This window comes from Notechis scutatus, chromosome 6 (genome assembly GCF_049901735.1).
Source record: "Notechis scutatus isolate UNSWTSFEM ecotype Mainland chromosome 6, rNotScu1.2, whole genome shotgun sequence".
Lineage (NCBI taxonomy): Eukaryota > Metazoa > Chordata > Lepidosauria > Squamata > Elapidae > Notechis > Notechis scutatus.
In genome coordinates, this window is record NC_142014.1 from 11,173,766 (window position 1) to 11,200,656 (window position 26,891).

The 26,891-nt window shown below is 34.8% G+C and overlaps 1 protein-coding gene across 4 annotated transcripts in view; it reads left to right on the forward strand.

The window, feature by feature from the left end:
* PTPRZ1 (protein tyrosine phosphatase receptor type Z1) overlaps positions 1–26,891 on the forward strand; it is a 106,397-nt gene that overhangs the window by 66,479 nt on the left and 13,027 nt on the right. For 3 of the 4 annotated variants that reach the window (XM_087969357.1, XM_087969358.1, XM_087969360.1), the window contains 13 exons: positions 775–901; positions 4,810–4,853; positions 5,873–9,389; positions 13,159–13,288; positions 16,155–16,246; positions 18,830–18,915; positions 20,490–20,510; positions 20,644–20,740; positions 21,687–21,769; positions 23,232–23,366; positions 24,387–24,521; positions 24,720–24,883; positions 25,287–25,422. In XM_087969357.1, the coding sequence (XP_087825483.1) occupies positions 775–901; positions 4,810–4,853; positions 5,873–9,389; positions 13,159–13,288; positions 16,155–16,246; positions 18,830–18,915; positions 20,490–20,510; positions 20,644–20,740; positions 21,687–21,769; positions 23,232–23,366; positions 24,387–24,521; positions 24,720–24,883; positions 25,287–25,422 (4,767 nt within the window). The remainder of the gene's footprint in view (positions 1–774; positions 902–4,809; positions 4,854–5,872; positions 9,390–13,158; positions 13,289–16,154; positions 16,247–18,829; positions 18,916–20,489; positions 20,511–20,643; positions 20,741–21,686; positions 21,770–23,231; positions 23,367–24,386; positions 24,522–24,719; positions 24,884–25,286; positions 25,423–26,891) is intronic. The other variant, XM_087969359.1, reaches the window with a different exon arrangement.

The following is a 26,891-nucleotide window of genomic DNA, read 5'->3' on the forward strand; positions in this document are numbered from 1 at the left end:
CTGCCCCCCCCCTTCGATGAAACTAAGGCGTGAGGATTCCTTCAGGACCCAAACGCCGCTTTCCAACCGGAAAAGCTCACCGGAAGCACTTTCTCATCAAAACAAGATGGCGGCGCCCAGCAAACCGGCGGCCCGGTAGAAAATGTTCCACGGACTGGTACCGGTCCGGGGCCCAGTGGTTGGGGACCCCTGATTTAACAGATGCTGCTATTTGCTTCACTTCCTTGCTTAGCAATGGAAATTCTATACACACACACACACCCTTATGGTCATAAGTTCCTGTACAATTGAATTTAAATATGTTTAAGTTTGCAGCCATGGTTAATGTCCCAAGAGGAACATTTTAAAAAAAACCCATTTCCCCTTGAATATTACGAGAAAAAAAATCACAGCTCCAGTAATATATACTGAATATATAATACATAAATATACATATATCTACTCTAAACATACATACTTAGACACATACAAATATACTTCAGTCTTGAACAGAGTACAGTCTACTAGATGGTTGTGGAAACCTTTACAGAATCTTGTATTGTGGCTATTCAGTCAATGCTTAACAATTCGTTTTCGACTGCTTTCTTAAAATAATGAGCTATGGATGAGTGGAAGTGTAGGAATGATTAAAATTGCATATTTATTTTTATATTAAGTTAATTTAAATTCCTTTTTTGTCGATGGAATTTTCTGTGACTAAAGAAATAAAATATGTTAACTTTATATGAAATACAGAAAGTAATAAATATGGTTTATGAATTTAAATCCTTGCAGGGAGCAATTCTCAATAATCTGCTGCCCAATACAAGTTACATTCTTCAAATAGTTGCTGTTTGTGCTAACGGTCTGTATGGAAAGTACAGTGATCAAGTTATTGTTGACATGCCTTTGGATGACCCAGGTAAGTTTACAAAGGTAAACTTTACTTAAAAATCCACAACGGTCTTTTATTTGCAAACCAGCTGGAAACACAATGCAATGGTATTTCAATATCAATGTTTTTCACCTTAAAATCTCATTTTCTGAGATATTTAAAAGATTCCTTTGAAATGTTAGAACCTGATTTATTACTTTAGAATAAAAATAATATCTGGGGGTCCATAATAAGTGTTATTATGAGCTGGTGCATCAAATATGCCAAAGATTACTTTTTAAAATAATGAATTAAATCTAGATTCAGATTCCTACATAACCTGATTCCAATTGTAGAAAAAACAATAAGTGTCTGTGATTAAAAGAATGTGTAAAACATGACTAATATATTTTTTTTGTTAAGGAAAGACCTGTGACATGGGACATAGTAATTCACAAATTCTGCTCTTGTGATTCTGAAATTCCATTGCATGTTGCTTTTCTGAAATATAATTTCAGTGCAGTGGTGATGGAATTCCCTTGCTTCTTAATGTTGAATTGCTGAAATCAGAAGACTAACAATTAATTGCACTTATTTCAAAACTTTATTTTCACTCTTGAAATACATAATATGACTCACTTGTTTCTGTTTCTCACTGAAATGAATATTATCCAATTTTGTAGGTAGCATCTATCTATTGTAGTGTCACTAATTTTTAAAAAAATTTCAGCTTTCCTGTAAAACAATAGTACTATTGCACAATTGTTGGAAGGGCTGAATTTCTGTGAAATATTCTTTGAGCAAATGTATTATGACCATAATGTAATAAAACCATAAATATATAATAAAAATTATATATATATAAATAAATATGGTTTTATTTAACAATTTTTTTCCAGCAGAACAAATTTTCCTTTTCTTCTCATAGATGCTCTTCTTACAGCCTTTCTGTTTTAAATATAGTTCAGAAGGGTTGGTGAACTTTCAGGATTCAACAAGAGAACAAACATCCATTCATGAAACACTGAATTTGCTCCCGTGCTGGTTGTACAGTTTTATTGTTTTTAAAGAATATATTTCCAAACAGCTTTAAGTTGATAGTTTTTTACTCTTTTTTTCATTAGAGTGCATTAATAAGATTCATGAATGAATCAATTAATAAGATTAAATGTATTTGTTATTCCCTTTATCAACAAGAACTCATAAACTTATTCAACATTTGTTTTCTTCCAAGCAAGGAAGTATGACATTAGAAAACTTCTTTGTTATTAAAAAGCTCGAGAAACTAATTTGTCTCAGACAGACTTATTGTGATGAACTTGAAAAAGCTTCTGTTGCAGTTCAGAGTCGTTCTTCTTGTCCCCTTTGGCATCTTCTCAAACGAGACACATCCTCATTTTTCAGCCTGGTTTCTGGTTTATGCAAATAAAGTTCACTTGCATTTATTTCTTCATCAGTATTCAAGGGAGACCTGGCTTTTCATCATGAGCTAGTGCTGTGTTCAGTGTTTTGTTGGTAATTTAAATTGAGCAAATGATGGCGAAAATACAGGAATATGTAAAACTTTATCAGTGAGTATTTTTTAAAAAGAAGAGAAGCAGCATTTGTTTATTTAAAGCATAACGTTTCTGGCTAGAAGCCACCCAGTACAGTTTTTATATAATTAAAATAAAGTATAGGATCTGAAAATAGTAGAAAGGGAAAGGGTGAATAAGTTGAGGCATCACTTCTCCATGGTTATAGTTTGCAAAAGGAATATCTGTACAATTGTGCTGTAATTGTGACTAATGGATGAAATAGAAAAATATTTAAACCAACAAAATGTGTGTGTGTGTGTGTGTGTGTGTGTGTGTGTGTGTGTGTGTATGTTTTCTTAAGTTTTCGTGGTACTTACATGTATGGTATTCAGCTTTGGGTATTTTCCACATCATTGTAGTTGTGCTTTTAAAGTTGTAGCAGCGTTGCAGAATCTCATCTGCCATCATCAGGCTTCTGTATTGTGTTCTGCTGACGAACACAATACAGACGAACACAATACAGACTCCTGATGATGGCAGATGAGATTCTGCCAACGCTGCTACAACTTTAAAAGCACAACTACAATGACGTGGAAAATACCCGAATAAAGCTGAATACCATATATATATATACATATACAAATATACAAATATACATATATACATATATATACATACATACATACATACATACATACATACATACATACATATATGACTTTCAGTACTGAGAAGCCAGGGAATATCATCATTATTTTATCCATTAGCTTCTTAGTCTTCAGAACATAACAGGTAAGACCATTTTTCCTAAATATGTAATAAAATTCTGCATCTCTTTTTGCTTTGTATTTTTTTTTAAAAATGCTTGTATTCCATACTAGTTTTTCTTGTACATGTGTGTACCTATGTACACTTTTAAAACCTCTGGTGCACATTCTACACCAGAAAAAGTATGTTGCAATAGTTTTTTTTATTTTTATGGAACTTCCAATTATGCTCAAAATATTCCAATTATTCCTATCTTATTAATTAAGGAGTACAACTAGTTCTTGGGCCAGATCACACTGGTTTGCAAGAGGCAATTGTTAAATTTCCTGAAATTTTGTGAATTGGTTGAATGTGAATCTGAGTCCCGATGACTGGCTTGCCAATCAGCTTTTGGGTTAGCAGTGCAGATATGGCAATGGAGTTGCCAATGTTGAGTTTTAAACATTTACCAGCATATAAACGGTTGTAATCTTCTCAAGCCTCTTCCCTTTTAGCTGGTGATTTGCAAAAAAATAGCATATGCCTACATAGATTTGTTTTTTCCTCAGATCAAATAAACTTGATATGATGGTTGTTGACTAGCCTAAAAATGTTGTATCTTGAATTGACTATTTAAATCTATTTAAGTTCTGTCCTGTATTAGAGTAAGGTTTATGATATAATAATAAAAAACTAAAAGATAAATAATTACTGGTAATGAAAAAAAAATGCAGATGTATTAATATGATATCTGTCTTGTTTTAGTAGCTTAGAACTTCTAAGAACAGACTTCTTAGACTAATTCTAACATTCCTTTGGAATGGGCTGTACAGATGGACACGTTCAATAGATTCAAGTTAAAGAAAGTCACAAGGGTGCATTGACTTTCCTGCTTCCTTAATAAACAGACTAAGATATAATGTATGAATTCATGATTGGAAATTTTTAATCTTTTGTTTGCAAAACCTACCAACAAATTTAATATTTTGAAATGTGGTGAGGATATTATGGCATTAGTGTTACACATTATCAATTTTAAATATATGATTTACTTGAAATATTTGATCCCAACTTTAAACGTTCATCAAAATACTAAAAAGTAAAACATTAAAACAGAACATAATTCAAAGATGGTAATATCGTGAGTAAAATATGGGATGAGCAATATTAGGACTAACTTCCAAAATTTAGTATGATCAGTTCCAAATTTAAGACATGCAAATACAACTCTGGTACTGTATGAATCAAAAAATAGATTGCATTTTCCCAATACACATGGTTTATTTTATTATTATACTTTTCTATTATCTATGTTATCTATGATCCTGTGATCACCACAGTCACATATAACTTGGTCCTTGATCATAGAAGTTCCAATATTAAATTAAAGTTAGTTTTTTAATCTTCCCTAATCATTTGTATTCTAGAATAGATTGATTCTGTCAGAGTTTTCTAGATAATTATTTATGTAAAATCAGTACTTTATAATGTTTCTGCTATATACCATACCACATCTCAGAAATAATTATGCTGGAAACCAGAGCACAGAAATTATTCAGTAATTCCATTAAAACTTTTTAAAAATACTTGTAATGTGAATTTTAAAAAAATAGAATAGATCTTAACAACTTAAAAAATTGTTGTCTATGTATTTAAAATGTTAGTTTAAACATTCATATTTTTCTTTTGTAGAAATTGAACTGTTTCCCGAATTGACTGAAACAGAAGATTATGAGGTATTGTTATTACATTATCTTGTAAGCTATTATGCTACTGCTATTAGAAAATAAAAATGTTGAGTTTAATAGAATAGTCAGTGTGAATATTTTGACATTTGAAGTAAAATATTTAGCTATCGCAAAGTCAGTCTGAAGCATTCTAAATAACATGGCAAGTTATATTAAAGCATGAAAAATGATTACAGGGCTTCAATTCTATAACATGTGTCTAAAAGTAGATCCATTGAAATAACAGTACATATATCTCAGTAGACACTTATAGGACATGACTATTGATTGGCTATATAAATCAGACCGATTTGTATCAATGAACAGATGCTAAAGCATCTTCTCAAAAATATACATTATACAAAATGCAGAAAACAACCATACCCAAAAATAGGTTTTGCCATGTGTTCTTTAAAATAAGTTCCCCAATCATGCTGTACTTCAAAAGAGAATGGAAATAATTATACATAGAGCTTATTATTGGATGGGAATAAAATGTAATTCATGACATCAAATGAAATTATTTTCTGGTTCATTACCATGTGTATTTCTTAATATAGTGATTACATATATCACTGAAAACATTATGTATGTTTGCAAAATTCTGGAATATTGCTAATTTCAAAAACAACTTGGATGTGTTTTTCAAAAGGATAATCCAGAGATTACTCTATTACATGGGTCCCCAACCCTCAGGCTGCAGCCCATTATAAGGCCTTGGTCAATTCAAGACTGGGCTGCAGAAATAGCAGGTGAGCACCCACACAGCTGCATTTGTGCGAGCGGCAGGCACATATGCCCACCACTTGTACAAATGGAGTCGTGTACATGCGTGCACATGCCTGCCACTTGCATGTAACCATTCCCTTTTCCTTCCCCTTGCCAGTCCGCAAAGCCAGGGGATCACTGCTCTGCTACTATAAGCTACAGAAATACAATTCTTTGTAAATAGCTTAGTTCATTTATTCAGGCATTATTTAAGAGGACATTAACTATATTTTATACATGTTGGTTGCCTATTTTTAAAGGAGGAAGATGAAATGGAAGATGAAAGGACAGAGTTGGGTGAAGACACTACTGTAATTGCCAGTAGACATAGTGCAACAAACCAAATACAAAAAAGCAAGTTCCAGTTTACCACATCTAGCTACAGTCAGGAAAGAATAGAAACAAAATTCAATGAAGATGGAACACAGAGGTATCTTACAGAAGAAAAAGACCTGCATGGAAAACATGATCGTTCCAAAGCAATTTTTCATCAAACTTCTCCACCTATCACTGAAGGACTAAAGGAGGAAAATAACCCCATGGAATTTCAAGCAGCAACGGCAATTGTTCCTCCCGCAAGCAGCTCCACCAAAGGTAATGAGGAAGAGTATGCACACACTTTTTCCGGCAACGAAACAACCAGAGAATCTGCTGCTGATAGTAGTGCAGATGATATAGAGGTATCTGCTTTTAAGCCTGACCTAGAAACCGATGACTCTTGGGGTTCCATTCCCATCACCTCTGCTACCCAGTTAGTTACTATGGAGACATCTCAGGAAAATACTTTTAGTTCTGGAAGTCCAGACACAACCGCACAGGATGATCTTTCTCAAAGCAATGTCAAAATTCTATCCGAAGACATGTTACCCTCAAAAGCAGAAGAATCTGCCCCCAAAATACCTGCAATCAATGAAAACGAGTGGTATTCTAATAGCACAGATAGTACTTCTGTTGCATTGGATAGCAAGGATCTTTCTAATATTAACCCCCCTATTCCTACAACAGCACTTTATCCTAATGATCCAGTGGGGCCACAAGATACTTCAATTGCAGTCACAGTATTGCTACATCCTTCTACCTTTGCTCTCTCCTCTTCTGAGTTATCATCTTACTCTGTCTCGTCAAATTCTGAAGAACGTGGCTCTGCTTCTTCTGGAAGTGAGGTACTCTCTCAGACAACTCAAGCAGTTTATAATGGTGAGATACCACTTCAACCTTCCTACAGTAGTGAAGTGTTTCCTCTAGTCACCCCTTTATTGTGTGACACTCAGTTGCTCAACACTTCCCCTGAAGCATCAAGTAGTGATGTGACCTTGCATGCTACACCTGTATTTCCCAGTGTTGATGTGTCATTTGAATTCACCTTGTCTTCCTATGATGATGTACCTTTGCTTCCATTTTCCTCTGCTTCCTCCAGTAGTAAAGTGTTTCACCATTTATATATGGTTTCTCAAACATTTCCACAAGCTGCTCCAGCTATTGAAAATGATGAAGGGTCCCTGCATGTTTCTTTGACATTGGAGGAGGGTGGCCCATTAACCCAATCACGCCTCACTCGGTTTTCTGATGTGACATCATATCAGATGGTCCATGCTACTTCAGAGACATTGAGATTTGGCCATGATAGAACTCACTTGTTATCTCAAGTGGAACCACCCAGCAATGATTTCAGTGGGCACGCAGTAGCTACAATGTCTGAATCTATTTATGCTTTATCTGGTTATGTGGGCTCTCCTCAAACTGTTGCTGCTTCTTATTACACATCTGAATTTGTGCATGAGTCTGTTGGCACATTTCATCAGGGTCCATTGTTTAGCAGCTATAGCAATATGCCGGTGCCTAAGCCTTCTCCTGCAGTCTCGCAAGCTCATACTTTTCTGCGGCCTCCGTGTTTTCTTTCTAGTGAAATGGATCGCTCTGAAACTCGTTCTGGTAGTGAGTCCCTTTTGCCTGACACAGATATTTGGTCGATACTGAAAGCTTCTTTGCATGTTCCTTCCAGTGAAGTAATGTGCAGCACACCTGTATTCACAGGTGAGGTTGAGATGACTCCCCAAAATGGTGTAATGCATGGATATGACAAAGGACTGCAAATTTCTGCTTTCAGTGAAATGGCTTCTCATACTGGAAATGAAATGACTGAACCTCCTACATCCATTTCTAATTATGAGATTCCTAAGCAGGATGCACGTGCTCAAGAAAGCCTCATTACTGTCTCTAGCGCAAAGGGAATCCTGCCAGGATCTGTTGCTTTTCCTGTTACTAAGGTGTTTGATTATTATGTTAGTAAGCACTTGGAAAATGTTCCTATTCAATCTTTGCATGTTACAACTCTGGCCTTTGATGACACTTTGCTTAAGCCTATGCTTAGTGCAAGCTCACAGCAAGCTTCCTCTACCCCTGCTTCTAGCAAAAAACGGCCTTCTCCCAGCCAGCAGTACTTTGACTGGGCTTCAGCTACCCTAAATAATATTTCATTGCTGCAGATCTCCTTTCAATCCTCCAATAACGATACAGTTCGTAAAACATCCGTGCCTGGGGATCCAGTACTGGTTGAAAATGTTACAAATGGTCATATTAGTAGTTCTGTTTTTAACTACATATTGCCTCAAATGGCAACAAATGCAGCCGAGAATAAAAAAGTATTGCATTCTACATTCAAACCACCTGCTGTAAATATATTGCATACTGTTGGTAAGGCTATCGGTTCACCAGAAAGTTTAACTTTTCCCCACATAAGCGATGAATACATTTCTCCCTATTTGCGTAAGAGTGAAGACATACAACAGGTTTCTCCTTCCTTGTATAATAATGGTGTGCCATATCCACCAACCAATTTTGAAAATAAAAATGCTTTCCCCCTGAATGCAGTGAACACAGTGACTATTCCTATTGTGCCAACTGAAATGTTGCCAGATGCAGCTACCTTTGCTCACAGTAAGAGCCTTCCAAATGATTTGCCAAAGGCTGAGTCACTCACTTTATCCTCAAGTGCTAAGATAGTTGATGTGACGTTTTCTATGGCTGAAATAATTTCTGATTCTATTCAGCATGCTTCTGTCAATGCACCAGATACAGATAGTTCTCTTACGGCTGATTCTTCCAACAGTGAAGGCAGCAAAAGTTTAAATCCTCTATTAATTCCCACTCAATTGCTCCCCACAACCAGTTCTGATCCTGAACCGTGGTCTTCTCTTGTTGATCATGAATATGATGAGTATGATAGTGGCTTGCCCGTAAGTGGTTGTCATACATGCATTTCCAACAAAGAAACTCAGGAAGAGGTAGATGAGCCAGATACTGACCTAAACAGTGTGAACAATCGTCAGAACATAATTAGAAAACTACACTTTGAAAGGCCTCAGAAAAAGAAAGCAAAGAAAATCCTCAGTTCTTTATCAGACCATACAGTTACTGAGGAGATGGACCGGCTCAAGCAAACTTCAGTTTCAGCCATGGCTCCAAACAGGAAGATGAAGAAAAACGGTGATCAGGTTTTACTGGATAATTCCATTCAGAGCAGCCCATTGCAAAGGACATTAGAATCTAAATCATGGGCAGTTTTTACCAGTGATGAAGAAAGTGGTTCTGGCCCAGGTACCTCAGATAACATAAATGAGGAGATGTCAACAGATTTCAGTTTCTTTGATGTTAATGAACAAGACTTGGAGGGGGTAGTTGGAACAGGTAACTCAGAATCAACTTCTGAACTGCAACAGTCATCAATAGAATTCGTATCTAGAGTTGTCTCCACAGTATTCAACATTTCTGAGGCAGGTTAGTTGTGGGTGGGTATTCATGATTTGCATAGCTATAGCAGTCTTCTAATTTGATTTTAATATCTTTTTAAGAGAATTCTGTGGATTGTAACTTGGAGGCAATACTATGAGAAGGCCCATGTTCATTCAAAACAATGTAAAAGGAAATGTTCATTGATATAACACTTTTTGGAGATTGTGCAAAACATTTGCTTATTGTGAGCTTACACTCTAATATAATACAAAAGAAAAAATGAAGTGGGAAGAAAAAGCATCAGTATTGACCTTTAGAGTTATGAATTGATTATATAATATTCAGCTGCTGTTAAGCTGATGATAAGACAATTCTTGGTAAGGTAAAACTTTTAATATAAATTGTTCTGGCATAAAGGCTTTGCTACCTGCCCTCACACTAAAACTGAAAGAAAAATTAAATATCTTTCTATGTATTAATATGACTTAATTTAAAATAAACATTAGGGAACTAAAATCAGTTTTTTATTCACATGATATAATCCAGTGTCATAATTATGGTCTCATATGATACAGATTTAAATTAAATTTGATAAATTGAGTGTAAACTGCACGCTGAAGCTTTATCTGTAGAGGGCAGTATTATACAACCTTTTATCTTTTGTGTGTAGGAAAGAATTGTGTCTAAGTTTTTGAGATTTCAGCCTTTTATACAACAATTTGAGCTACTGGGCATAGTTATAAGGCTAAAGATTCTGAGGAATACATTTGGTTTTCTTTTTTCTTTTTACCTTTACTGAAATGATGTTATGGGTATCCAGCATAGATTTTAGATCATCACATGAAATAGTCTTCATCTGAACAATCCAGTAAAATGTATACCCATGTGTCACACTGAACAGCTTTCCAATAGTCTCATTAATCAGATTATTGACAATTTGTATAAAGGGTAGAAAGAAATATACAAAGAGGGATTTTAAAAGTTAAGTGAGGACAATGCATTTAATTTACTCTAATTAACAATAAAATAGGTTGTGTGCAGTTTACCCTAAGCAGCAATTAAAGGATACATTAGAAATGATGTATGGGAAGCAGCCCTTGATATTCTACCCCTTCCTGGTATTATAACAGTATAAGAGAACATCTATTGCTTCATGGATTTTCAACTCTAAATAAATGGATTGAATATTAGACTTATTGATGGCTACAGGCCGTGGCTGAGGGACTTTATTTATTTATTTAGCAGTTTACAATAAAACAAAATGCAAGAGTCAGTGATCTGGCCATTTGACTCTAAACCATACGTATGAGTAAGGTTGGCCACTGTACAAGAGCTGCGGTGGCATAGTGGTTAGAATGCAATACTGCAGGCTACTTCTGCTGACTGCCAGCTGACTGCCATTTGGCAGTTTGAATCTCACCAGGCTCAAGGTTGACTCAGCCTTCCATCCTTCCGAGGTCGGTAAAATGAGAACCCAGATTGTTGGGGACAATATGCTGACTCTGTAAACTGCTTAGAGGGGGCTGTAAAAACACTGTGAAGCAGTATATAAATCTAAGTGCTATTGCTTTTGCTACATAGTGACTGTGCACTAGTTTTCCAGAAGACCACGATCAGTGTGGGGGTGGGGAGGATTAGAGTGAAGATCCAGGACAGGCTCCAATTCTTGCAGATCTCAAGGTCATCATCCCTGCTTTGATTGCATTTATGCCATTGATTTTAAACAAAAAATACCTGTTATTCCAAGTGTGCAGGGTTGTAGTAAATAAATGAATATTGGCAAGGAGGATGATCTCATTAATAGAATTCCTTTAGAAGTAGGCAAAAAAATAAATAAGATTTTTGTGTTGCTCTCTATAAATGGTCTTTAAATGTTTTCCATTATTCTCCATTCACAATATAGTACTCATTATGTTAGCAATGATCCTAAATACCTCAGCCTCTTCAGTGAAGGAAACATCTCTTCAATGCTTTCACATGTTTTGATTTGTTTTCTGCAGTAAAACCATTCTAATCAGATTATGCAGGTCAGATCTATGTGAATATGACAAACTTGAAAGCAGAAGAATCAGTTGCCCTGGACAGATTCTTGACAGTCAATAGATAGTGTTAAATACATTATTAAAAAGGCTGCTTACATTTTTATTTTATTTTTTTGGCTGTGCATTTTGGTGTATGAAATCCACAGTTTATCTCCTTCCATTGTCAGTAATATAAATTCAGAAATCTGAAGAAGTTAAAAAAAAAAAAAACACCTCAATTGCTTGACAGGCATTAAGATGTTCTGTTCAATCTTGTGTAGTTGGTGGCTTAAAATAGAGAAGCCTAATGTTATTTTAGACGCTAATACATGTGTGAGTTTGGTGACTTCCTTTTTCCCTTAGGATTTTGTGAAGTTTTATGTGCACCCATCTCTTTTGCACAGCACCTATTTTTTTCATGATGTTACTGTGAACAAAGTGCTGTCTGGTTTGGATTCCATACAAGCTTAACCAGTCTTTCCCTTCCTTTCATTCCTTTTTCTGTGCTTTCCAAATCTGCCTAGCACGATCACTGACCTCTTTGCAGAAGGAGAAATCCATTTTGCTAGCCATATCCATTCTGTTGATTGTTGGACATAACTCCAAGGGCCACGCAACATCTTCTTGAAATCATTGTCAGGATCTCTTTAAGTGTAATAATAGTTTAGAATTGATCCTCATTTTTTTTAAAAAAAATCAGGGCTTATTTCTCTAGTCCTGTGATGCAATTTAAATACAGACTTTTCCATCAAGTTGGGTATTTACTAAAATATAGTCTACAAAATTCGGTCAAAAGAAGCATTTTCTGTTTGTCTTGATAGAAGCATTTATTTCAAATAGTAGGTTTCCAATTTGGTACCCTGCCATGCTGTCCTCCCCCATCCCATTATTACTACTGTTTTCATTTTCAGCTGAGAGCTCAAATTTATATATGGGTTCCACAAATGGATTTATATTGCCTTTGCTGGGAAATTTTCTTAGAAGTATTTCACAATATGTGCCCACATCTCCAGACAGAGTTAATATTTCATATATATTCTATGAAGACTTAGGTTATAATTTGAGCTTCTAGCTTCTACTGTTTTCCTTAGATCATTACAATATATTGAGCTTTTAGGGAACCATTGATAATTACAAGAAGAATCCCTGCCATTTGATGTCAATATATTAATGAAGAAAAGCAGACATTTTGATACAAAACATTCTACAATATCTTCCAAGTTCTCCTGGCAAATAAATAAGCCTGGTCTATTTCTGGGTTGTATATTATAGCAAAATCCTATTTTTTTTATGGGATTTACCTTCATGCAAGCTTGATCTTCAATGAAGAGCATATTCAGCACCTTTAATTATAAAGTATGAGTAAAGAATAAAAATGGTAAGTTAGAAACAGTAATTGCATCCTATCAGCATTAAACTATGGGAAAATGTATATGAAATCATTTTTATTGTTTCTAACCATAAATTAATAAAGTACGTGCCTACTTTATTATTCTGGATTGAATCAAACTTGATTTTTTTTTCACCATAAAGATCATGAATGGCAAATGGGATTATGGACTCAGTTGCTTAAGCATGACTTCTCCTGCTTCGCTGCCTTTTCTGCCTATTTCCCTTAAACTGGTTTGCAAATGTACATGTGCTGTCTATGTATATGTTCACACACATTTTGCTTTGTGTGCTAAAGCATTAGGGTAAGTGACAATAATGTAGGGTTCTGAAGTCATGGCCAGTTATGTGGTGTCTTTTGCCAAAGTTTAAATACAGGCTGTTTCAATTTTCTCCGACTGCAGAAGCAAGTAATAGTAGCCATCAGTTGATTATTGGACTTCCAGAACAGAAGACAGTTATTCCCCTTGTGATCGTATCAGCCTTGACATTCACCTGTCTAGTGATTCTTGTTGCTATTCTAATATACTGGAGGTAAGCTATTCCTTTTTGTTTGTCAGGCTCATTTATACACTTATGTTTTGTTAATTTCTTTTCCTGATACTGGTAAATCCTGTTTGGGTATTTTTTTTTTTAATATAGAGAGAGTTAAGGAATTCAGATGAATGAATTTAATAGAAAATCATAACTGAAAGTCTGAACATTAGTTCCTTGTTTGAAGTAAATTGTTGAGGAGATGATTTCTCCACAACTTTAAAGTCCAAACAAATTACTAGTATGAAGATGCACACATTTGATTGGGCACAAGAAATGTTTGCTTGAAGCATATTTTGGTGAATTTCTAGTTGTTCTTTATGGCACATTTAAGCCAATTTTGTTAACAGCTGTATAATGTGAAAATTCATATTGATATTGTGATTATTAGTACTATGTGTAAAATAGAGGTGCAGGGTTTTCAGTTGATATGAGAAATTGGGAACATCATCGCAAAAAAGGTGTGAATTTCAACTAATAATTGAATCTCAGTTTGTATCATTGTCTCAAAACATAAATTTATCAGATTCATGTTAAAGTGCAAATCAAGCAACATTTCCTATCTCTCTTCTCTTCTTGGCACATCTTAATTCTGGATATGGTAAAGTCACACAAAACAGATGAGGAATGTTAATATTGTTTTGTAGAGCAAGGAATTAATTACATAGTGCATTTAACATATATAATACAGAATCTTACACGGCATTCTGATTCATCATTTTCAGCTCCTCAACAGCTACAGCTTTGTCTCAACGGAAGTTGACAATATTTTCATTTTGTCCTACTCATTGTTTATTTTGTGCCAGTTAGTAAAGATTTGTGTTTTGGCCATTTTATGAAATGTGCAAACTTTATGGCAATGTCTAGTCAACTCACCTATGAATTCCCATTGTCCTTGCAGCTTCCCATAAGTTAACCAGCTCTCCATAGTCTTGTTCTTGCAAAAAAGTTTGAAAATAATAATATAATAAACTAATAGTGAATAATAACTGATTGATGATAAATAATAGTTTGTGATTAGGCAGTAGCTGGCTAGTAACACTTGCAATCTACACACACAAACACACACACACACACACACACACACACACACAAACACGAACACCTTCTTTTCCACCTATGGCTATCAGGAGCATGTCTCGTCCTCTTCAGGCCATTTCCCTGCTTCAAAGCTGCAAATTCTAACTCCTGCTGGACTTGAACCAATTTCCTGCCACTTTCCCGGAATAAGAAATCAATTGCTGTACTTGCCATGTATTTGAGGTTATTCTTTCTAGAGCTGCTGCTGTGTTCAGATCCCTCCTTTGACACCATTTAATACTTGTGTCATGTAAGAAAAGACCAGTGGTGTCTCAGACAAGAACAAAAGCTTTCCTTCTGTCTTAACACAGAAATTTTTCAGAAGCTGGAACTCTGTTTGCTTGGAATATTTTGTGGCTTAAACATCTTAAATTCCCCTTGATTGGGATTGATCTGATTTGATTTAGTAAATCAGGTTAATTAACTGAATATTCTGGCTATTTAAGTTGCCCAAATTAACTACTGCATACACGTGTTTTAAGTATTATTTCATCTTCTTATATGTTAACTTATGGTGCTTTCATATTAAAAATACTAATTTATCTCAATATTTCCTTTTTCATAGCAAAAAGTTTATTGAAGAAAAAATGCAATGAAGTCTATTAAGTGCAGTATAAAAGAATTTTCTGTCCACTATAATATATTAGTATTTAAATCAGTGGAAGCATGATAGCTTTGAAAATAAAAAATCTAGCTTCATTAATTTATGTAATAGCCAGAAAACACTTACAAAATGAAAAAGAAAAAAAGAAGACTTATTCTGATCAGTAGTGCTTTCTCTGCAGCTGTCTCATATTAAAAAAAGCATATTTTGTAAATAATATTTCTGATAAAATAAATGATCCATATAAAGTGTTATTAGTAGGTATAATTATCTAAAATTGGTTTTTTTAATTAAGAAAAAATTACATTGTTTGAAGCTGAAGTTGATTAGTACTGTTTTTTAATTTGCTAATAGCATGCTCTTACCAGATGCTATTTCTATTATCCTCACATCTGGAGTACTGAAAGAATATTCAAATTATGTTATGCAACACAGTAAATGTTTTGACTTAAATTGCTAACTTTCTTTATTGATCAATGAAATGTTCTATAATCTATAATGAATGGGCATAGATGAGGAGTGCAACAGGGTCATGATCATTTGATTAACGAACCCTTCCTCCCTGAATTTTAGCTGTTTTATTGGAAACTACTAGAACCTCTTCACAATGGTTTACTTTTTCATTAAATCCAATATCCCTGGAGAAACATATCTCAGTATAATATAAAAAGGTGCTTGAAAGAGCAGATTCAGAACTAAGCTAGCTAGCTTATGAAAAAGACCTGTTAAGGAAGCATTTGGATTTGATTGCAGTAATCGTTTTATTATCACTGAAACACTGAACTTGATTACTAATAATATGTGTTTCAGTGGTACACCCTTGCCACTATGACAGATGTCTGCTATATTTTCTGCATCTTCTTCAGGTAAAAATTGTATAAAAAAACAATTGTGCCATATAATGTTTTGGTGTGATCTAGCCAAAATTAAACTTTTAAGGTATCATTGCATATATCTTTTTCAATTCTCATGTAGAAATCAAGGAAATATAAATATATGAAACTTTGGCTGAGGAATGCCCTATTGTTATTTGGAATGCATTGTACTGATGCTGACATGTAGGTATTAGAACATGCGTGCAGAGAAGGTTTTTTCCCCCCATGATTTAACAGACAAATGTCATCTTAATACTGGGTGAAGCTGTCTTATATTTATGTGAAGTTTTCTTTTCTTTTCTTTTAGGAAATGCTTTCAAACTGCACACTTTTATTTAGAAGATAACACATCCCCTCGAGTGATATCCATCCCCCCAGCACCCGTCTTTCCTGTGTCAGGTAGTATGCTTATAATTTATTTTATGAAGAATGGCTAGTTTTAATCATGGTGATTAATGCATCGTTTCAGTAAATAGAATTGTGAGTTGACAAAGAGGGATGATATTAGTGTGATATACCATATAATTATGTGTTGAATAGACATTCCATTCAGTTTTTTGCATTCAGATTATAAATTCTAAGCATCCAACAGAAAAACATCAAGATCAGTGCTATATGCAGAATGGATGCTTATGTTTTCCTGTATTTGGGTATCTAATCAGATGCCTGTTCTAGAAATTTCTGAACATGGTACAAAATTATGGGCCGTTTTCACTTTGAAATGTAATCCTGAGTGACTCTTGGTCTTCTGCATTTCTAGATGTGGTTCCTAAAAGGGAAATGTATTCATTATTTGACAATTTTATATATATGAAACTACATTGGAGCATAAAACAAAGAACTTCAGACTTAAATCTATTTTATCATTTCCTGTGCCACCTTCATTGTTAACAATGTCTGTATATTTTGATATATAGAGAATATGTCAGGTTTAATTACTATTTGTAGACATTAATCCAAAAATCACTTCTGAAGGGAGATAAAAGCTAAGTGTATGTGTCTTGCATTTAAGAAAATATAAAATTCTGTAAAAAGTTAAATTCCAGGATTAATCAATTAATAATCAATTATTAATTTATTAATAATTCATTAATTAATAAATTAATACATTCCAGGTTTAATTAATTAAATTACATTAATTAATTAAATCCTCAAACCTTTAACCTTAAACTGTCTACCGTGGACCTCACTCCATTCCTAAGAGGTCTGTAACGGGGCATGCATAAACATACCAGCATGCCTATCGTCCCTGTCCTACTGTTCCCTTTTATCCATTTATCCATATTCATTTATTATGTATATACTTATACCTGTTTATACTTATATGTTTATATGTTATGTTCATACTTGTTTTCTCATACATGTTTGACAAACAAAATAAATAAATTAAAAAAAAAATCATCACACAGGAAAAGCACAAAGAAAAGGCTGGACTAAGAATCCTTTTCTAATAAATGTGCATGGGCTCTGTCTCTAGTATTTTAGCAAGCTTCAGTTGACAATGAACAATGACAATCACTCTCTCAACAATGAGCATCTGCAATACGATCACAATATGCTAGTGAGCAATTCTCTAAATAAAATTGTATGCAAGAAGATTTATTTTATGCTGTGTTCCATCTTGTTGAAGTGAACTTTCTAAGCAGCCTAACAGTCACAAGCTGACCTTCATACAACTTATCTTTCCATTTTAATTATTTATTTTACCACATCTGGATCTTTATCCCTTGTGTGCAGATATTCATATAAATTTATTCCACTTTATATAACATGTAATTTCTATGTCTATTACAAGTGTGCTTGTATCTTTTCCCTATAGTAAAATTGTATGGCTGTGTATTATTTATATATATATATATAGTCTAATTTCATTAGGAAATACATTTTGACAGCTTCCTTCACCAAGGTGTGAAGTTATTCTTGCACATTCATGCAGTTTTATGCAGGTTTGAACTGCTAATTTGAGCTGTGCATTCAAGCCTATTCAAATAAAAGAAGAACAGATGGATCCTAATACAAAACAGGAAATTATTGTTAGCTGAAGCTTTAAAAAGTTATTTAACTTAAATAAGGGAACATCTGCTGACATAAATAGAAGTTCCTTGTGTAGTTTTTTTCAATGTTTATTCATCATTTGAAATTACAAAGTATGACATAAGAACAACATACAGAGCAACCTATTGATCATATGCGGAGGGGTGAGGGTAGTTCAGTATTTTATTTCTAAAATAATCACAATATCCTTCAAAAAACCAAGAAAAAACTCAAATAATCAGCCACATCATTTAAATATTTTATGGGAAAATGTCATTCAAACATAAAGCTAATTAAACTTTTATGGCAGAAAATGTGTATATATACTTTAGCCTTTTTTGGATTTAATAAATTGAGGACCTGAAAAATGCGTGGGTATCTCCTTGAAATTATATTTATTTGGAATATATATATGGCCACCCATTTAATATGTAGATTTCATCCAGCTAAAGACAGTCAACAAAAACAATTAAATAAATACTCTAAATATCAGTTATATTTAGAGTCAGTTTTTTTGAAGTTTTAAAAAAAGTTAAAAAGGAATATTTTAAAACTCTGGCTGGAGTTGATTCCAAAAAGAAAAAAGAAGAGAAAATGGTGAAATAAGGCACTCAATTACAATGTGGTTATTCTAGTTTTGAGGAGAATCAATCAATCTTGGACCAATAATTAAATGTATATAGTTTGCTGTTTATCCTAGAATAGATGTGCTTGGATAAATGTGTATATTGCACGTCTTCAGAAACAAATTTCCATGTTCCACTGGTGCATTTCAATAATGGAGAGATCCATTTTCTGACATGTTTATAAAGGAACTCATGAAGACTTGACTGGCTTTTACTGTTCAAAAATAATAACTTAAAAATAAACACTTATTTACATTTACTTTGTTTACCTTAATTACAATTCTTCTTCCTCACCCCTTTCTATTCTCAATTTACCTTGAAGACGATGTTGGAGCAATCCCAACAAAACATTTTCCAAAACACGTTGCGGATTTACATGCCAGTAATGGGTTTGCAGAAGAATTTGAGGTAAAATTAAAGGCACAGTTGAAAGTATATTCATAAGTGTGTGTGTAGGGGGGGGGGGATCAGATTTTCTGAAATTAAAAGAATGAAATGTGAAATGTCCATATTTATATCTGGAAAAGACATGTTTAATCTCAGCCATCCAAACAAGGTGGATTGGGTATGTGGCAGTGATCAAGTTGAGTGTATAAAGAGTTTTTCATCTTAACATTTTCAGAACATAAGTTTCTGCATGAAAACAACATCTAGGCCTGTATGCAGTTGAACCACACTTTAATTACTACAGTAGAAAACTGTAGTAATAAGGCTGCAAAATGTACACATAAGAACTAACTTTAAAAAGTGCAAGAAACTATGTTTGAGCTTTTTCTTCACATGGAGCATTTGAAGAGAAAGTTTAATTCTGACAGTCCACTGTAAATCTCCCCATCTCAAACTTATTATTATCCTGTACTCCTATTTCACGTGTTATACATTTCATATGTGTGAAGCTCATGGATGAAGACCTGGCTAAAAATCACATTTCTAACTGCACTATGCTGCTAAATGTGAATTCAGTTGAACTCTTTCATTTGACTTAGCTGAATTAATCTTCTTCTGTGTTTAAGTACAGTTCTCTTTTAGATCCACAGTACTGTAGTTCTTTAAACCTCTTACTTTTTCTTCTGCCTTTTCTCCTTTTTCAGTGGACTTCTCATTCTATAATTTATGCTCTTGAAGCTGAGCAGTTGTTGGGTTTTGAAAAAACTGGAATGTCTTACCTGAGAACTGCTGTTTCTGACCTTAATTCTGAATAATAAAAATGAAAGTAAAATGGTTTTCTTCACTATATTTAAACAGAGTGTGCTTGCAGTATAGGAAAAGAGAAACATTTGGAAGTCTTGATAAATATATAACAAAATAATACACTAAATTTACTTATTCAGTTTCATGTCTTATATTTGTGAGAAACCCAGTGTATGTTTGGTGGTTAGTTTCATAAGAACACATGCATACATCATTTGATTTTCTTCTCTAGAAAGCAATCCATGAATAATATTGATATAAGGCATTGAAAACATTAAAAGTAGTCCCATTAGATACCTAATTTCTGTGTCTTGCATCAGTGAAATAGAAATTTAACTTCATTTATAGTTCATATATTTTACCAGTTCTATGCATGACTTATTTGCATGTTTAATGGAAACGTTGCCATTAATATTTTTATTTGCAAAACAAGTTTGCATTTACCAAGCCACTTTCTGTTGAAGACAATACTACTGAAAAATCACAAGCATTTTTACACATTATACCTTGAAACAGCAATCCATGATTTAAGATAGCAAAATGATGTATTTCCACTGACTTCAATGAACATTGAATTATACATCTAGGCACTAAATTATGTTTCAAAATGATTTTAATTGCATGCTTTATATTGGAAATACACATCAATGTTCAGTTATCAACATGTATATATCTATATATGTGTATCTCATAATCATAACTGCTTTCCATTGTATTTGTAATATATAAACATTCATTTGTGTGCTGTGAAATTTGATTTATTTTTATTTTTGCATTCATTCCTTCATTAGACACTGAAAGAGTTTTATCAGGTAAGGAATCATTTAAACAAATCTTATTTTAGTAAAGAAATAGTGGCAAGATATGGATATTTGGTGGGGTGGGGCCATGTATGCAAGTATGCATGTGTAATCAGCAGCATGTTTCTATTTCCTTTTTTTTCAGGAAATCCAGAGTTGCACAGTAGATCTAGGTATTACATCAGACAATTCTAATCATCCAGATAACAAGAATAAGAATAGATACATAAATATTGTTGCCTGTAAGTAATTCTGCATATTCTTTATTGTAAATAGTATGCTGAGAAATCTAGGACTTGAAGTCCACACATGCTAAAGTTGTTAATGTTAAGAAATATGATATAAATTAGCTGCTATACTTCTATGTAATTGGAGAAGCCATCTTGACTATTTGCGAGAGAAGGAAGCTGAGGTATAAAGTAGAAACATATAACTATACTATGTTTGGGTATTCCAATTAAACTACTTTTTTTTAATTCATAACAGTTTGGTTTCAATCAGTAGTGGGATTCAAAAAAAATTACTACCGGTTCTTTGGGCATGGCTTGGGCATGGCGTGGCTTGGTGGGTGTGACAGGGGAAGGATACTACAAAATCTCCATTCCCTCCCCACCCCACTAACCTGCTTTCCAGCTCCGTTCTCCTGTGCAAGGCAACAAAAGAAGATCCAGCCAATCAGCTGGGACTCAGGAGGCAGAGAATAGAGGGAGGCGGGGCCAGTCAGAGGTGGTATTTGCCAGTTCTCCGAACTACTCAAAATTTCCGCTACCGGTTCTCCAGAACTGGTCAGAACCTGCTGAATATCACCTTTGGTTTCAATGATAATGCATGTATAAGTCAATATACACAGAACAGAAGGTAGCTCTTCCATCTCTAGTTACCCCAAGGAATCTTTTGTTTCTCTAGGAAGAGTGTGGATTATCTACAAAAAGAATATTTCACTAAAAACTCGCATAGAAGCTTTCATGTATAGCAACAAAGAAAAAAACCTCTACCAAAAGCAAATATACGCTCTGTATATTGTATTTTGGTTTGTTTTCACCTTATTATATTATATCTAGTAAACTTAGGATACTGGATGGACTATAAATTTCTGTTGTTTTTTTTAATTTTAGTAGTTCATCATTAAGAAAGACTATTTATTTCTGTTGCTGAAAGTTTTTTATTTTCACTTTCTTTCCAATGTAGATGATCATAGCAGAGTTAAACTTACCCAACTTTCAGACAAGGATGGAAAACTTACTGACTATATTAATGCCAATTATGTTGATGTAAGTTTGCATCTTCCCACTTATGGTACTTTTATTTTTGTTTATTCACCGTTCTGTGTGCGTTTTGACCTTGGATCCCTGAAAGATTTCTTCTTTTCCAGCTCTAGAAACAATAAGAAACTGGAGAAAAGTATACTAAGTTGCTGAGAAAAAGAAAAAAGAGATCCAGCTAAGAGCTTAAGCCACCAAACCAATGAAATAAATTAAGAACATTTAAGAAAATGCATTCTTTAGAGCAGTGTTTTTCTGTTGGCTGGGGAGATTTGGAGAGTTGAAATCCACATCTCTTAAAGTTGCCAAGGTTAAGAAACATTGCTTTAGAGCAGAGATCTCCAAACTTGGCAACTTTAAGACTTGTGGACTCCCAGCTGGCTGGAGAATTCTGTGAGTTGACGTCCACATGTCTTAAAGTTGCCAAGTTTGGAGACCCCTGCTTTAGAGAATATTTGTCGAGGAGGAGGGAGACTACATTCCCAGAAAGAACAAACCTTTTCCCCCCACAGCAGCTGCCAATGTGTTGACATCTGCAAAAATGAACTCAATTACATCAAAGAAGTCATTACACAAATGCTGCCATTGCATATTTTCATCCTAATGTCTGGTCCATATATGTGACTCATTGTGTTTGTGTGAGGACACCATTATTTATCTGTTTGCTACATAATTATTGTTATACATATAATCTCAAAGTGGTGTATGTGGATAGCTTTATACATTTTAAAGTAATTTCTTGAATATTAGCTTCCGGTTAGCATTTATACTGTATATCAAAAGACTTTTGATGGATTAAATCAAGTCTGCCTATGCCTAGAACCAGTAGCTTTAAAGGTCCAGTTACTCAAAAGATGGCTTCCTTTCTTTCTTCCTTTCTTTTGTCCTTTTTTCTTTCTTTCTTTTCTCTTCTTTCCTTCCTTCCTTACTTCTTTCTTTCTTTTTCTTCCTTCCTTCCTTTTTCTTTCTTCCTTTCTTCCTTCCTTCCTTCCTTCCTTCCTTCCTTCCTTCCTTCCTTCCTTTCTTTCTTTCTTTCTTTCTTTCCTTCTTTCTTTCTTTCTTTCTTTCTTTCTTTCTTTCTTTTTCTCCTGTTTAAGATAGTTGCATATTGGTGTTTACCTCATGGGTCAAATAGTAGTTGGTTAGCAAATGGAACAAAATTATATAAAGTATTGGTCTCTTGCATACCCATTCATGTTATTCCCTTTTGAAAAAAACTATGTAAAAGGATGAGAGAACCAATCATCGATCCAGTTCAGCCTGAAAGTCTGAGAAATCCATGCTAAGCAATATTTAATATTACATCCTCAAATATAACCTCAGTCCAAGAAAAAAAAGTGTAATTTTTATTTCTCATTCCATAAAAAATGAATATACTATCTAGAGGATTTCCTGAAGCCACAGTTTCATAAAAAAGAACCGTATGTCACTGTCTTATCATAAACTGCCTTCTTCGCTTTGTTTCATGCAGGGCTACAACAGACCAAAAGCTTATATTGCAGCCCAAGGGCCTTTAAAATCAACAGCAGAAGATTTCTGGAGAATGATATGGGAACATAATGTGGAAGTCATTGTAATGATAACCAACCTTGTTGAGAAAGGACGGGTATAAACTTCTTAGTTAATATCCTTTAGCTTTATATGTTGTATAAACTTCTCGATAAACCTATTAATTGAATGCTTTCTAATGATAAATTCATGGAACAGAGTAGCTTCAGTTTAAATAAACACACATAGGTTTGAAATACTCTCTTGAAAATGACTCATAGCAATGGAAGACCTAATACTAATATAGAGCAATCATTTGTTCAATTAATATTAGTCATTAGAAAACCTGAGCTGTTCAAATTCAGTTGAGAAGGGTTTTTTTTAAAATCTGCTCTTAATAAAATCCTATCTCTCTCTAGCTTTCAAAAGTGATAACTGCATTTCCAGGAATCTTGAAGGCAGAAGTCTGGATTTGATCTTATTTTCATCTACATTGGTGAATTCCATAATTCTACAAAATTAATAAAAACATTGAAGAAAGATGGAAAGAAAAATTTAATCCCTGATTGAAAGTAATTTAGTTTAGTACTATTTTTCAAACATGATTGGCCATTTCCATGCCTAGCGCTCCAACTATGTCCATTCAAATCAGATAAAATATTTTAAAATTCCCAACTCTGGGGAAAAATAACAGCCTTCACAGACCTTTTATATAATGTAGTCGCTTAGCACTAGAGATATTTAAATACACATGCTCAGACTGTTTACTAGTTAAAATAATGCTTTATAGCAGGGGTGTCATCAAGGTTGTGTTTACCTCAGGAGGCTGGAGTGGGCGTGACCAGGGTGGGTGTGGCCAACTCGACATCACATATGTCAGGGGCGCCTATGGTGGCTTGAGCGCTCTGCCGGTGAAAATGTAGCTCAAGAGGGCCGCATATGGCTTGCAGGAGGCCCTCCTGAGCTCTGTTTACACTGGCAGAGGCACCATGGGCTGGTTCTTCGCTGTTCCCAGAGCAGCCCCGCGGGCCAGATCTAAACACCCCATGGGCCGAATCCAACCTGTGGGCCTTGAGTTTGACACCCCTGCTTTATAGCTTCCTTTCCATATTAATATTGTATATTTCTTGGCTGCCAGAGAAAATGTGACCAGTACTGGCCTGCTGATGGCAGTGAAGAATATGGAAATTTTCTAGTGACACAAAAGAGCATTCATGTTCTTGCTTATTACACCGTGAGGAATTTCACTATCAGGAACACCAAAGTAAAAAAGGTAGATATTCCAGTTGGTTTTTGCTTATGTTTTCAATTTTGTTGGGATCTGCTGGTTTTGCTTCGTATTGTATTGTATTGTATAATAATACCATACTCATTTTGTATAATGCCAGAGTCACATTGTGAGAGATGTGGCTTTATAAAACTATAAAATAAATATAAATGCTGTTGATTTAATTTTTATTCTATGTCATAGGGCTCCCAAAAAGGAAGGTCAAGTGGTCGTTTAGTTTCTCAGTATCATTATACTCAGTGGCCTGACATGGGTGTTCCTGAGTACACGTTGCCAGTGTTGACATTTGTCCGAAAGGCATCCTATGCTAAACGACACGCTGTAGGTCCTGTGGTGGTTCATTGCAGGTCTGTGGTTCCCATCTTTCATTTGTTAGATATTTATTCCCCTTTTCCCCCTTTTAATTATTGATTTAATTTAATAAATTAATTAAATGAATAAATTTAATTAAATGCAATTATTAGGAAAAATATAATCAATCTCTCCATAAGGAAGCTATATTTTCTTAATGTTTTCAATTCAAGTGAACTTTAGTTTGTTTTATAACTTGGCTTTCTCATTTCGGTTTCACTTCAATAAAGCCGATTTTGAATCATAAAGTGTAAAATGTTGTTTTCAACCATGTATAAGGAGGGATCAAGCCCTTTCTTCTGTGGGTGACTCCTTTTTTGAATGAATGGATCTGAATAGACGTGTTAATGCTTTTTCTCAGATTTAGATAGTATATTCTTCATTTTTCATGTTTAACAGTGCTGGTGTCGGAAGAACAGGCACATACATAGTATTAGACAGCATGCTCCAGCAAATTCAACATGAAGGGAATGTCAACATATTTGGATTCCTGAAGCATATTCGAACACAAAGGAATTATTTAGTGCAGACAGAGGTAAGAAAAAGGTTTGCCTTGAATTAGGTTGTCCATGTTGTATCATTGGACAAAACTCAGCATCATTTTTCCGTGCGGCTGTTGATAAAAATAGGATCGCCAACATGATTGCCAACGTCCGGTGACGGATATGGCACAAGAAGAAGAATGTTGTATCATGAAAACTCACAAGGTAACTTTTTAAATGGATTTAAAAGAGGCAAATCAAAATACTCTATTGTTCAAATACCAGTAACAGAGCTCAGTTATAAAATGGTTCCCCTGCCCACAAAAAGAAACAGGTAACATATCACCTGAAAGCTGATTTGTTTTAAAAAAGAAATATATAGACAGTCATTAACTTATGGCCAGTTACTTACAGATTATTTGAGGTTACAATGGCTGCCCTTCAGTCACATGATTGCATTTTGACCATTTGGCAATTTATAGCCATTTGCAGTGTCCCATGGTCACTTGACCATGAATTACAGCACTTTTTGCTGTAAACCAATGTTTACTTCCAGTTTCCAGTAAAAAAAAAAAGGCCCATTGGATACAATGGCTTCACTTAATAACTATAGCATTCACTTAATGACTGCAATGTTCTCTTAATGAATGAATAAAAAGGTCATAAAATCAGGCATGTGGTGACCCATTGAATGACTGCCAATAATGCCCACAATTCCGGGCACAATTACTGTTGTTAGTCAAGGACTGGGTGTGTGTCATTAAGGAGCTCCAAAATGAAAGTATGTGTTCTGACCCAGGCTTTGTTCAAATTAAGGAAACTCACGCATTGTGTAAAAGCAAACCTTTTTTAATGCGACGCTGGGTATTATTTGCATTCCCAGTCAAAACTCATTAAACACAATTATCTGGGATAAGAGCACACCTTTCAGGGTTGTACAAGGCTGCCAAGAAACAGACGTTCACTTAATTAGCAGATAAACCAACAGAAGTTCCAGCAAAGACAAACCAGAGTCGCAGGGCTTTGATGAGGAATCAGAATCTAATGAACTTCTTTGCTTCCTGCAAAGAGCACGTCACCGAGGGCTGACTTTTATCCCTGATGGGTTAGGGTCAATCACCTCCCAGTCTTACTCCTGAGTCGCCCCTGCTGCTTCAGCTGCTCTCTCTTTCTAGCAGCCCTGCGCAGACGCGCACTGGGAACAGACTACCCGGGGTCCTCTGCTTCGCTGCCTGCCAGACTTCAAAGGCTCCGAAGGCAGCACCCCACTGTCAGATAGTCCTGGCCCCATACCTGCATCAGATGCAGGACCCTCATGCAAGTCCTCGCCAGACTCCCTGACTGGTTTCCTTTCCTCCTCACTGTCTGATAACCTCTGCCGTGTCTGCACCAGCTGCCGGCGAAACACAACAGTATGCACTGGAGCCATATTTTGAAAGCTATTATAAGGAAAGTGTAGGAAATGCCTGTATAATTTTATAAGATAAAATCAGTACCAGCTCCCTGATTTTTGCTTTGCAAC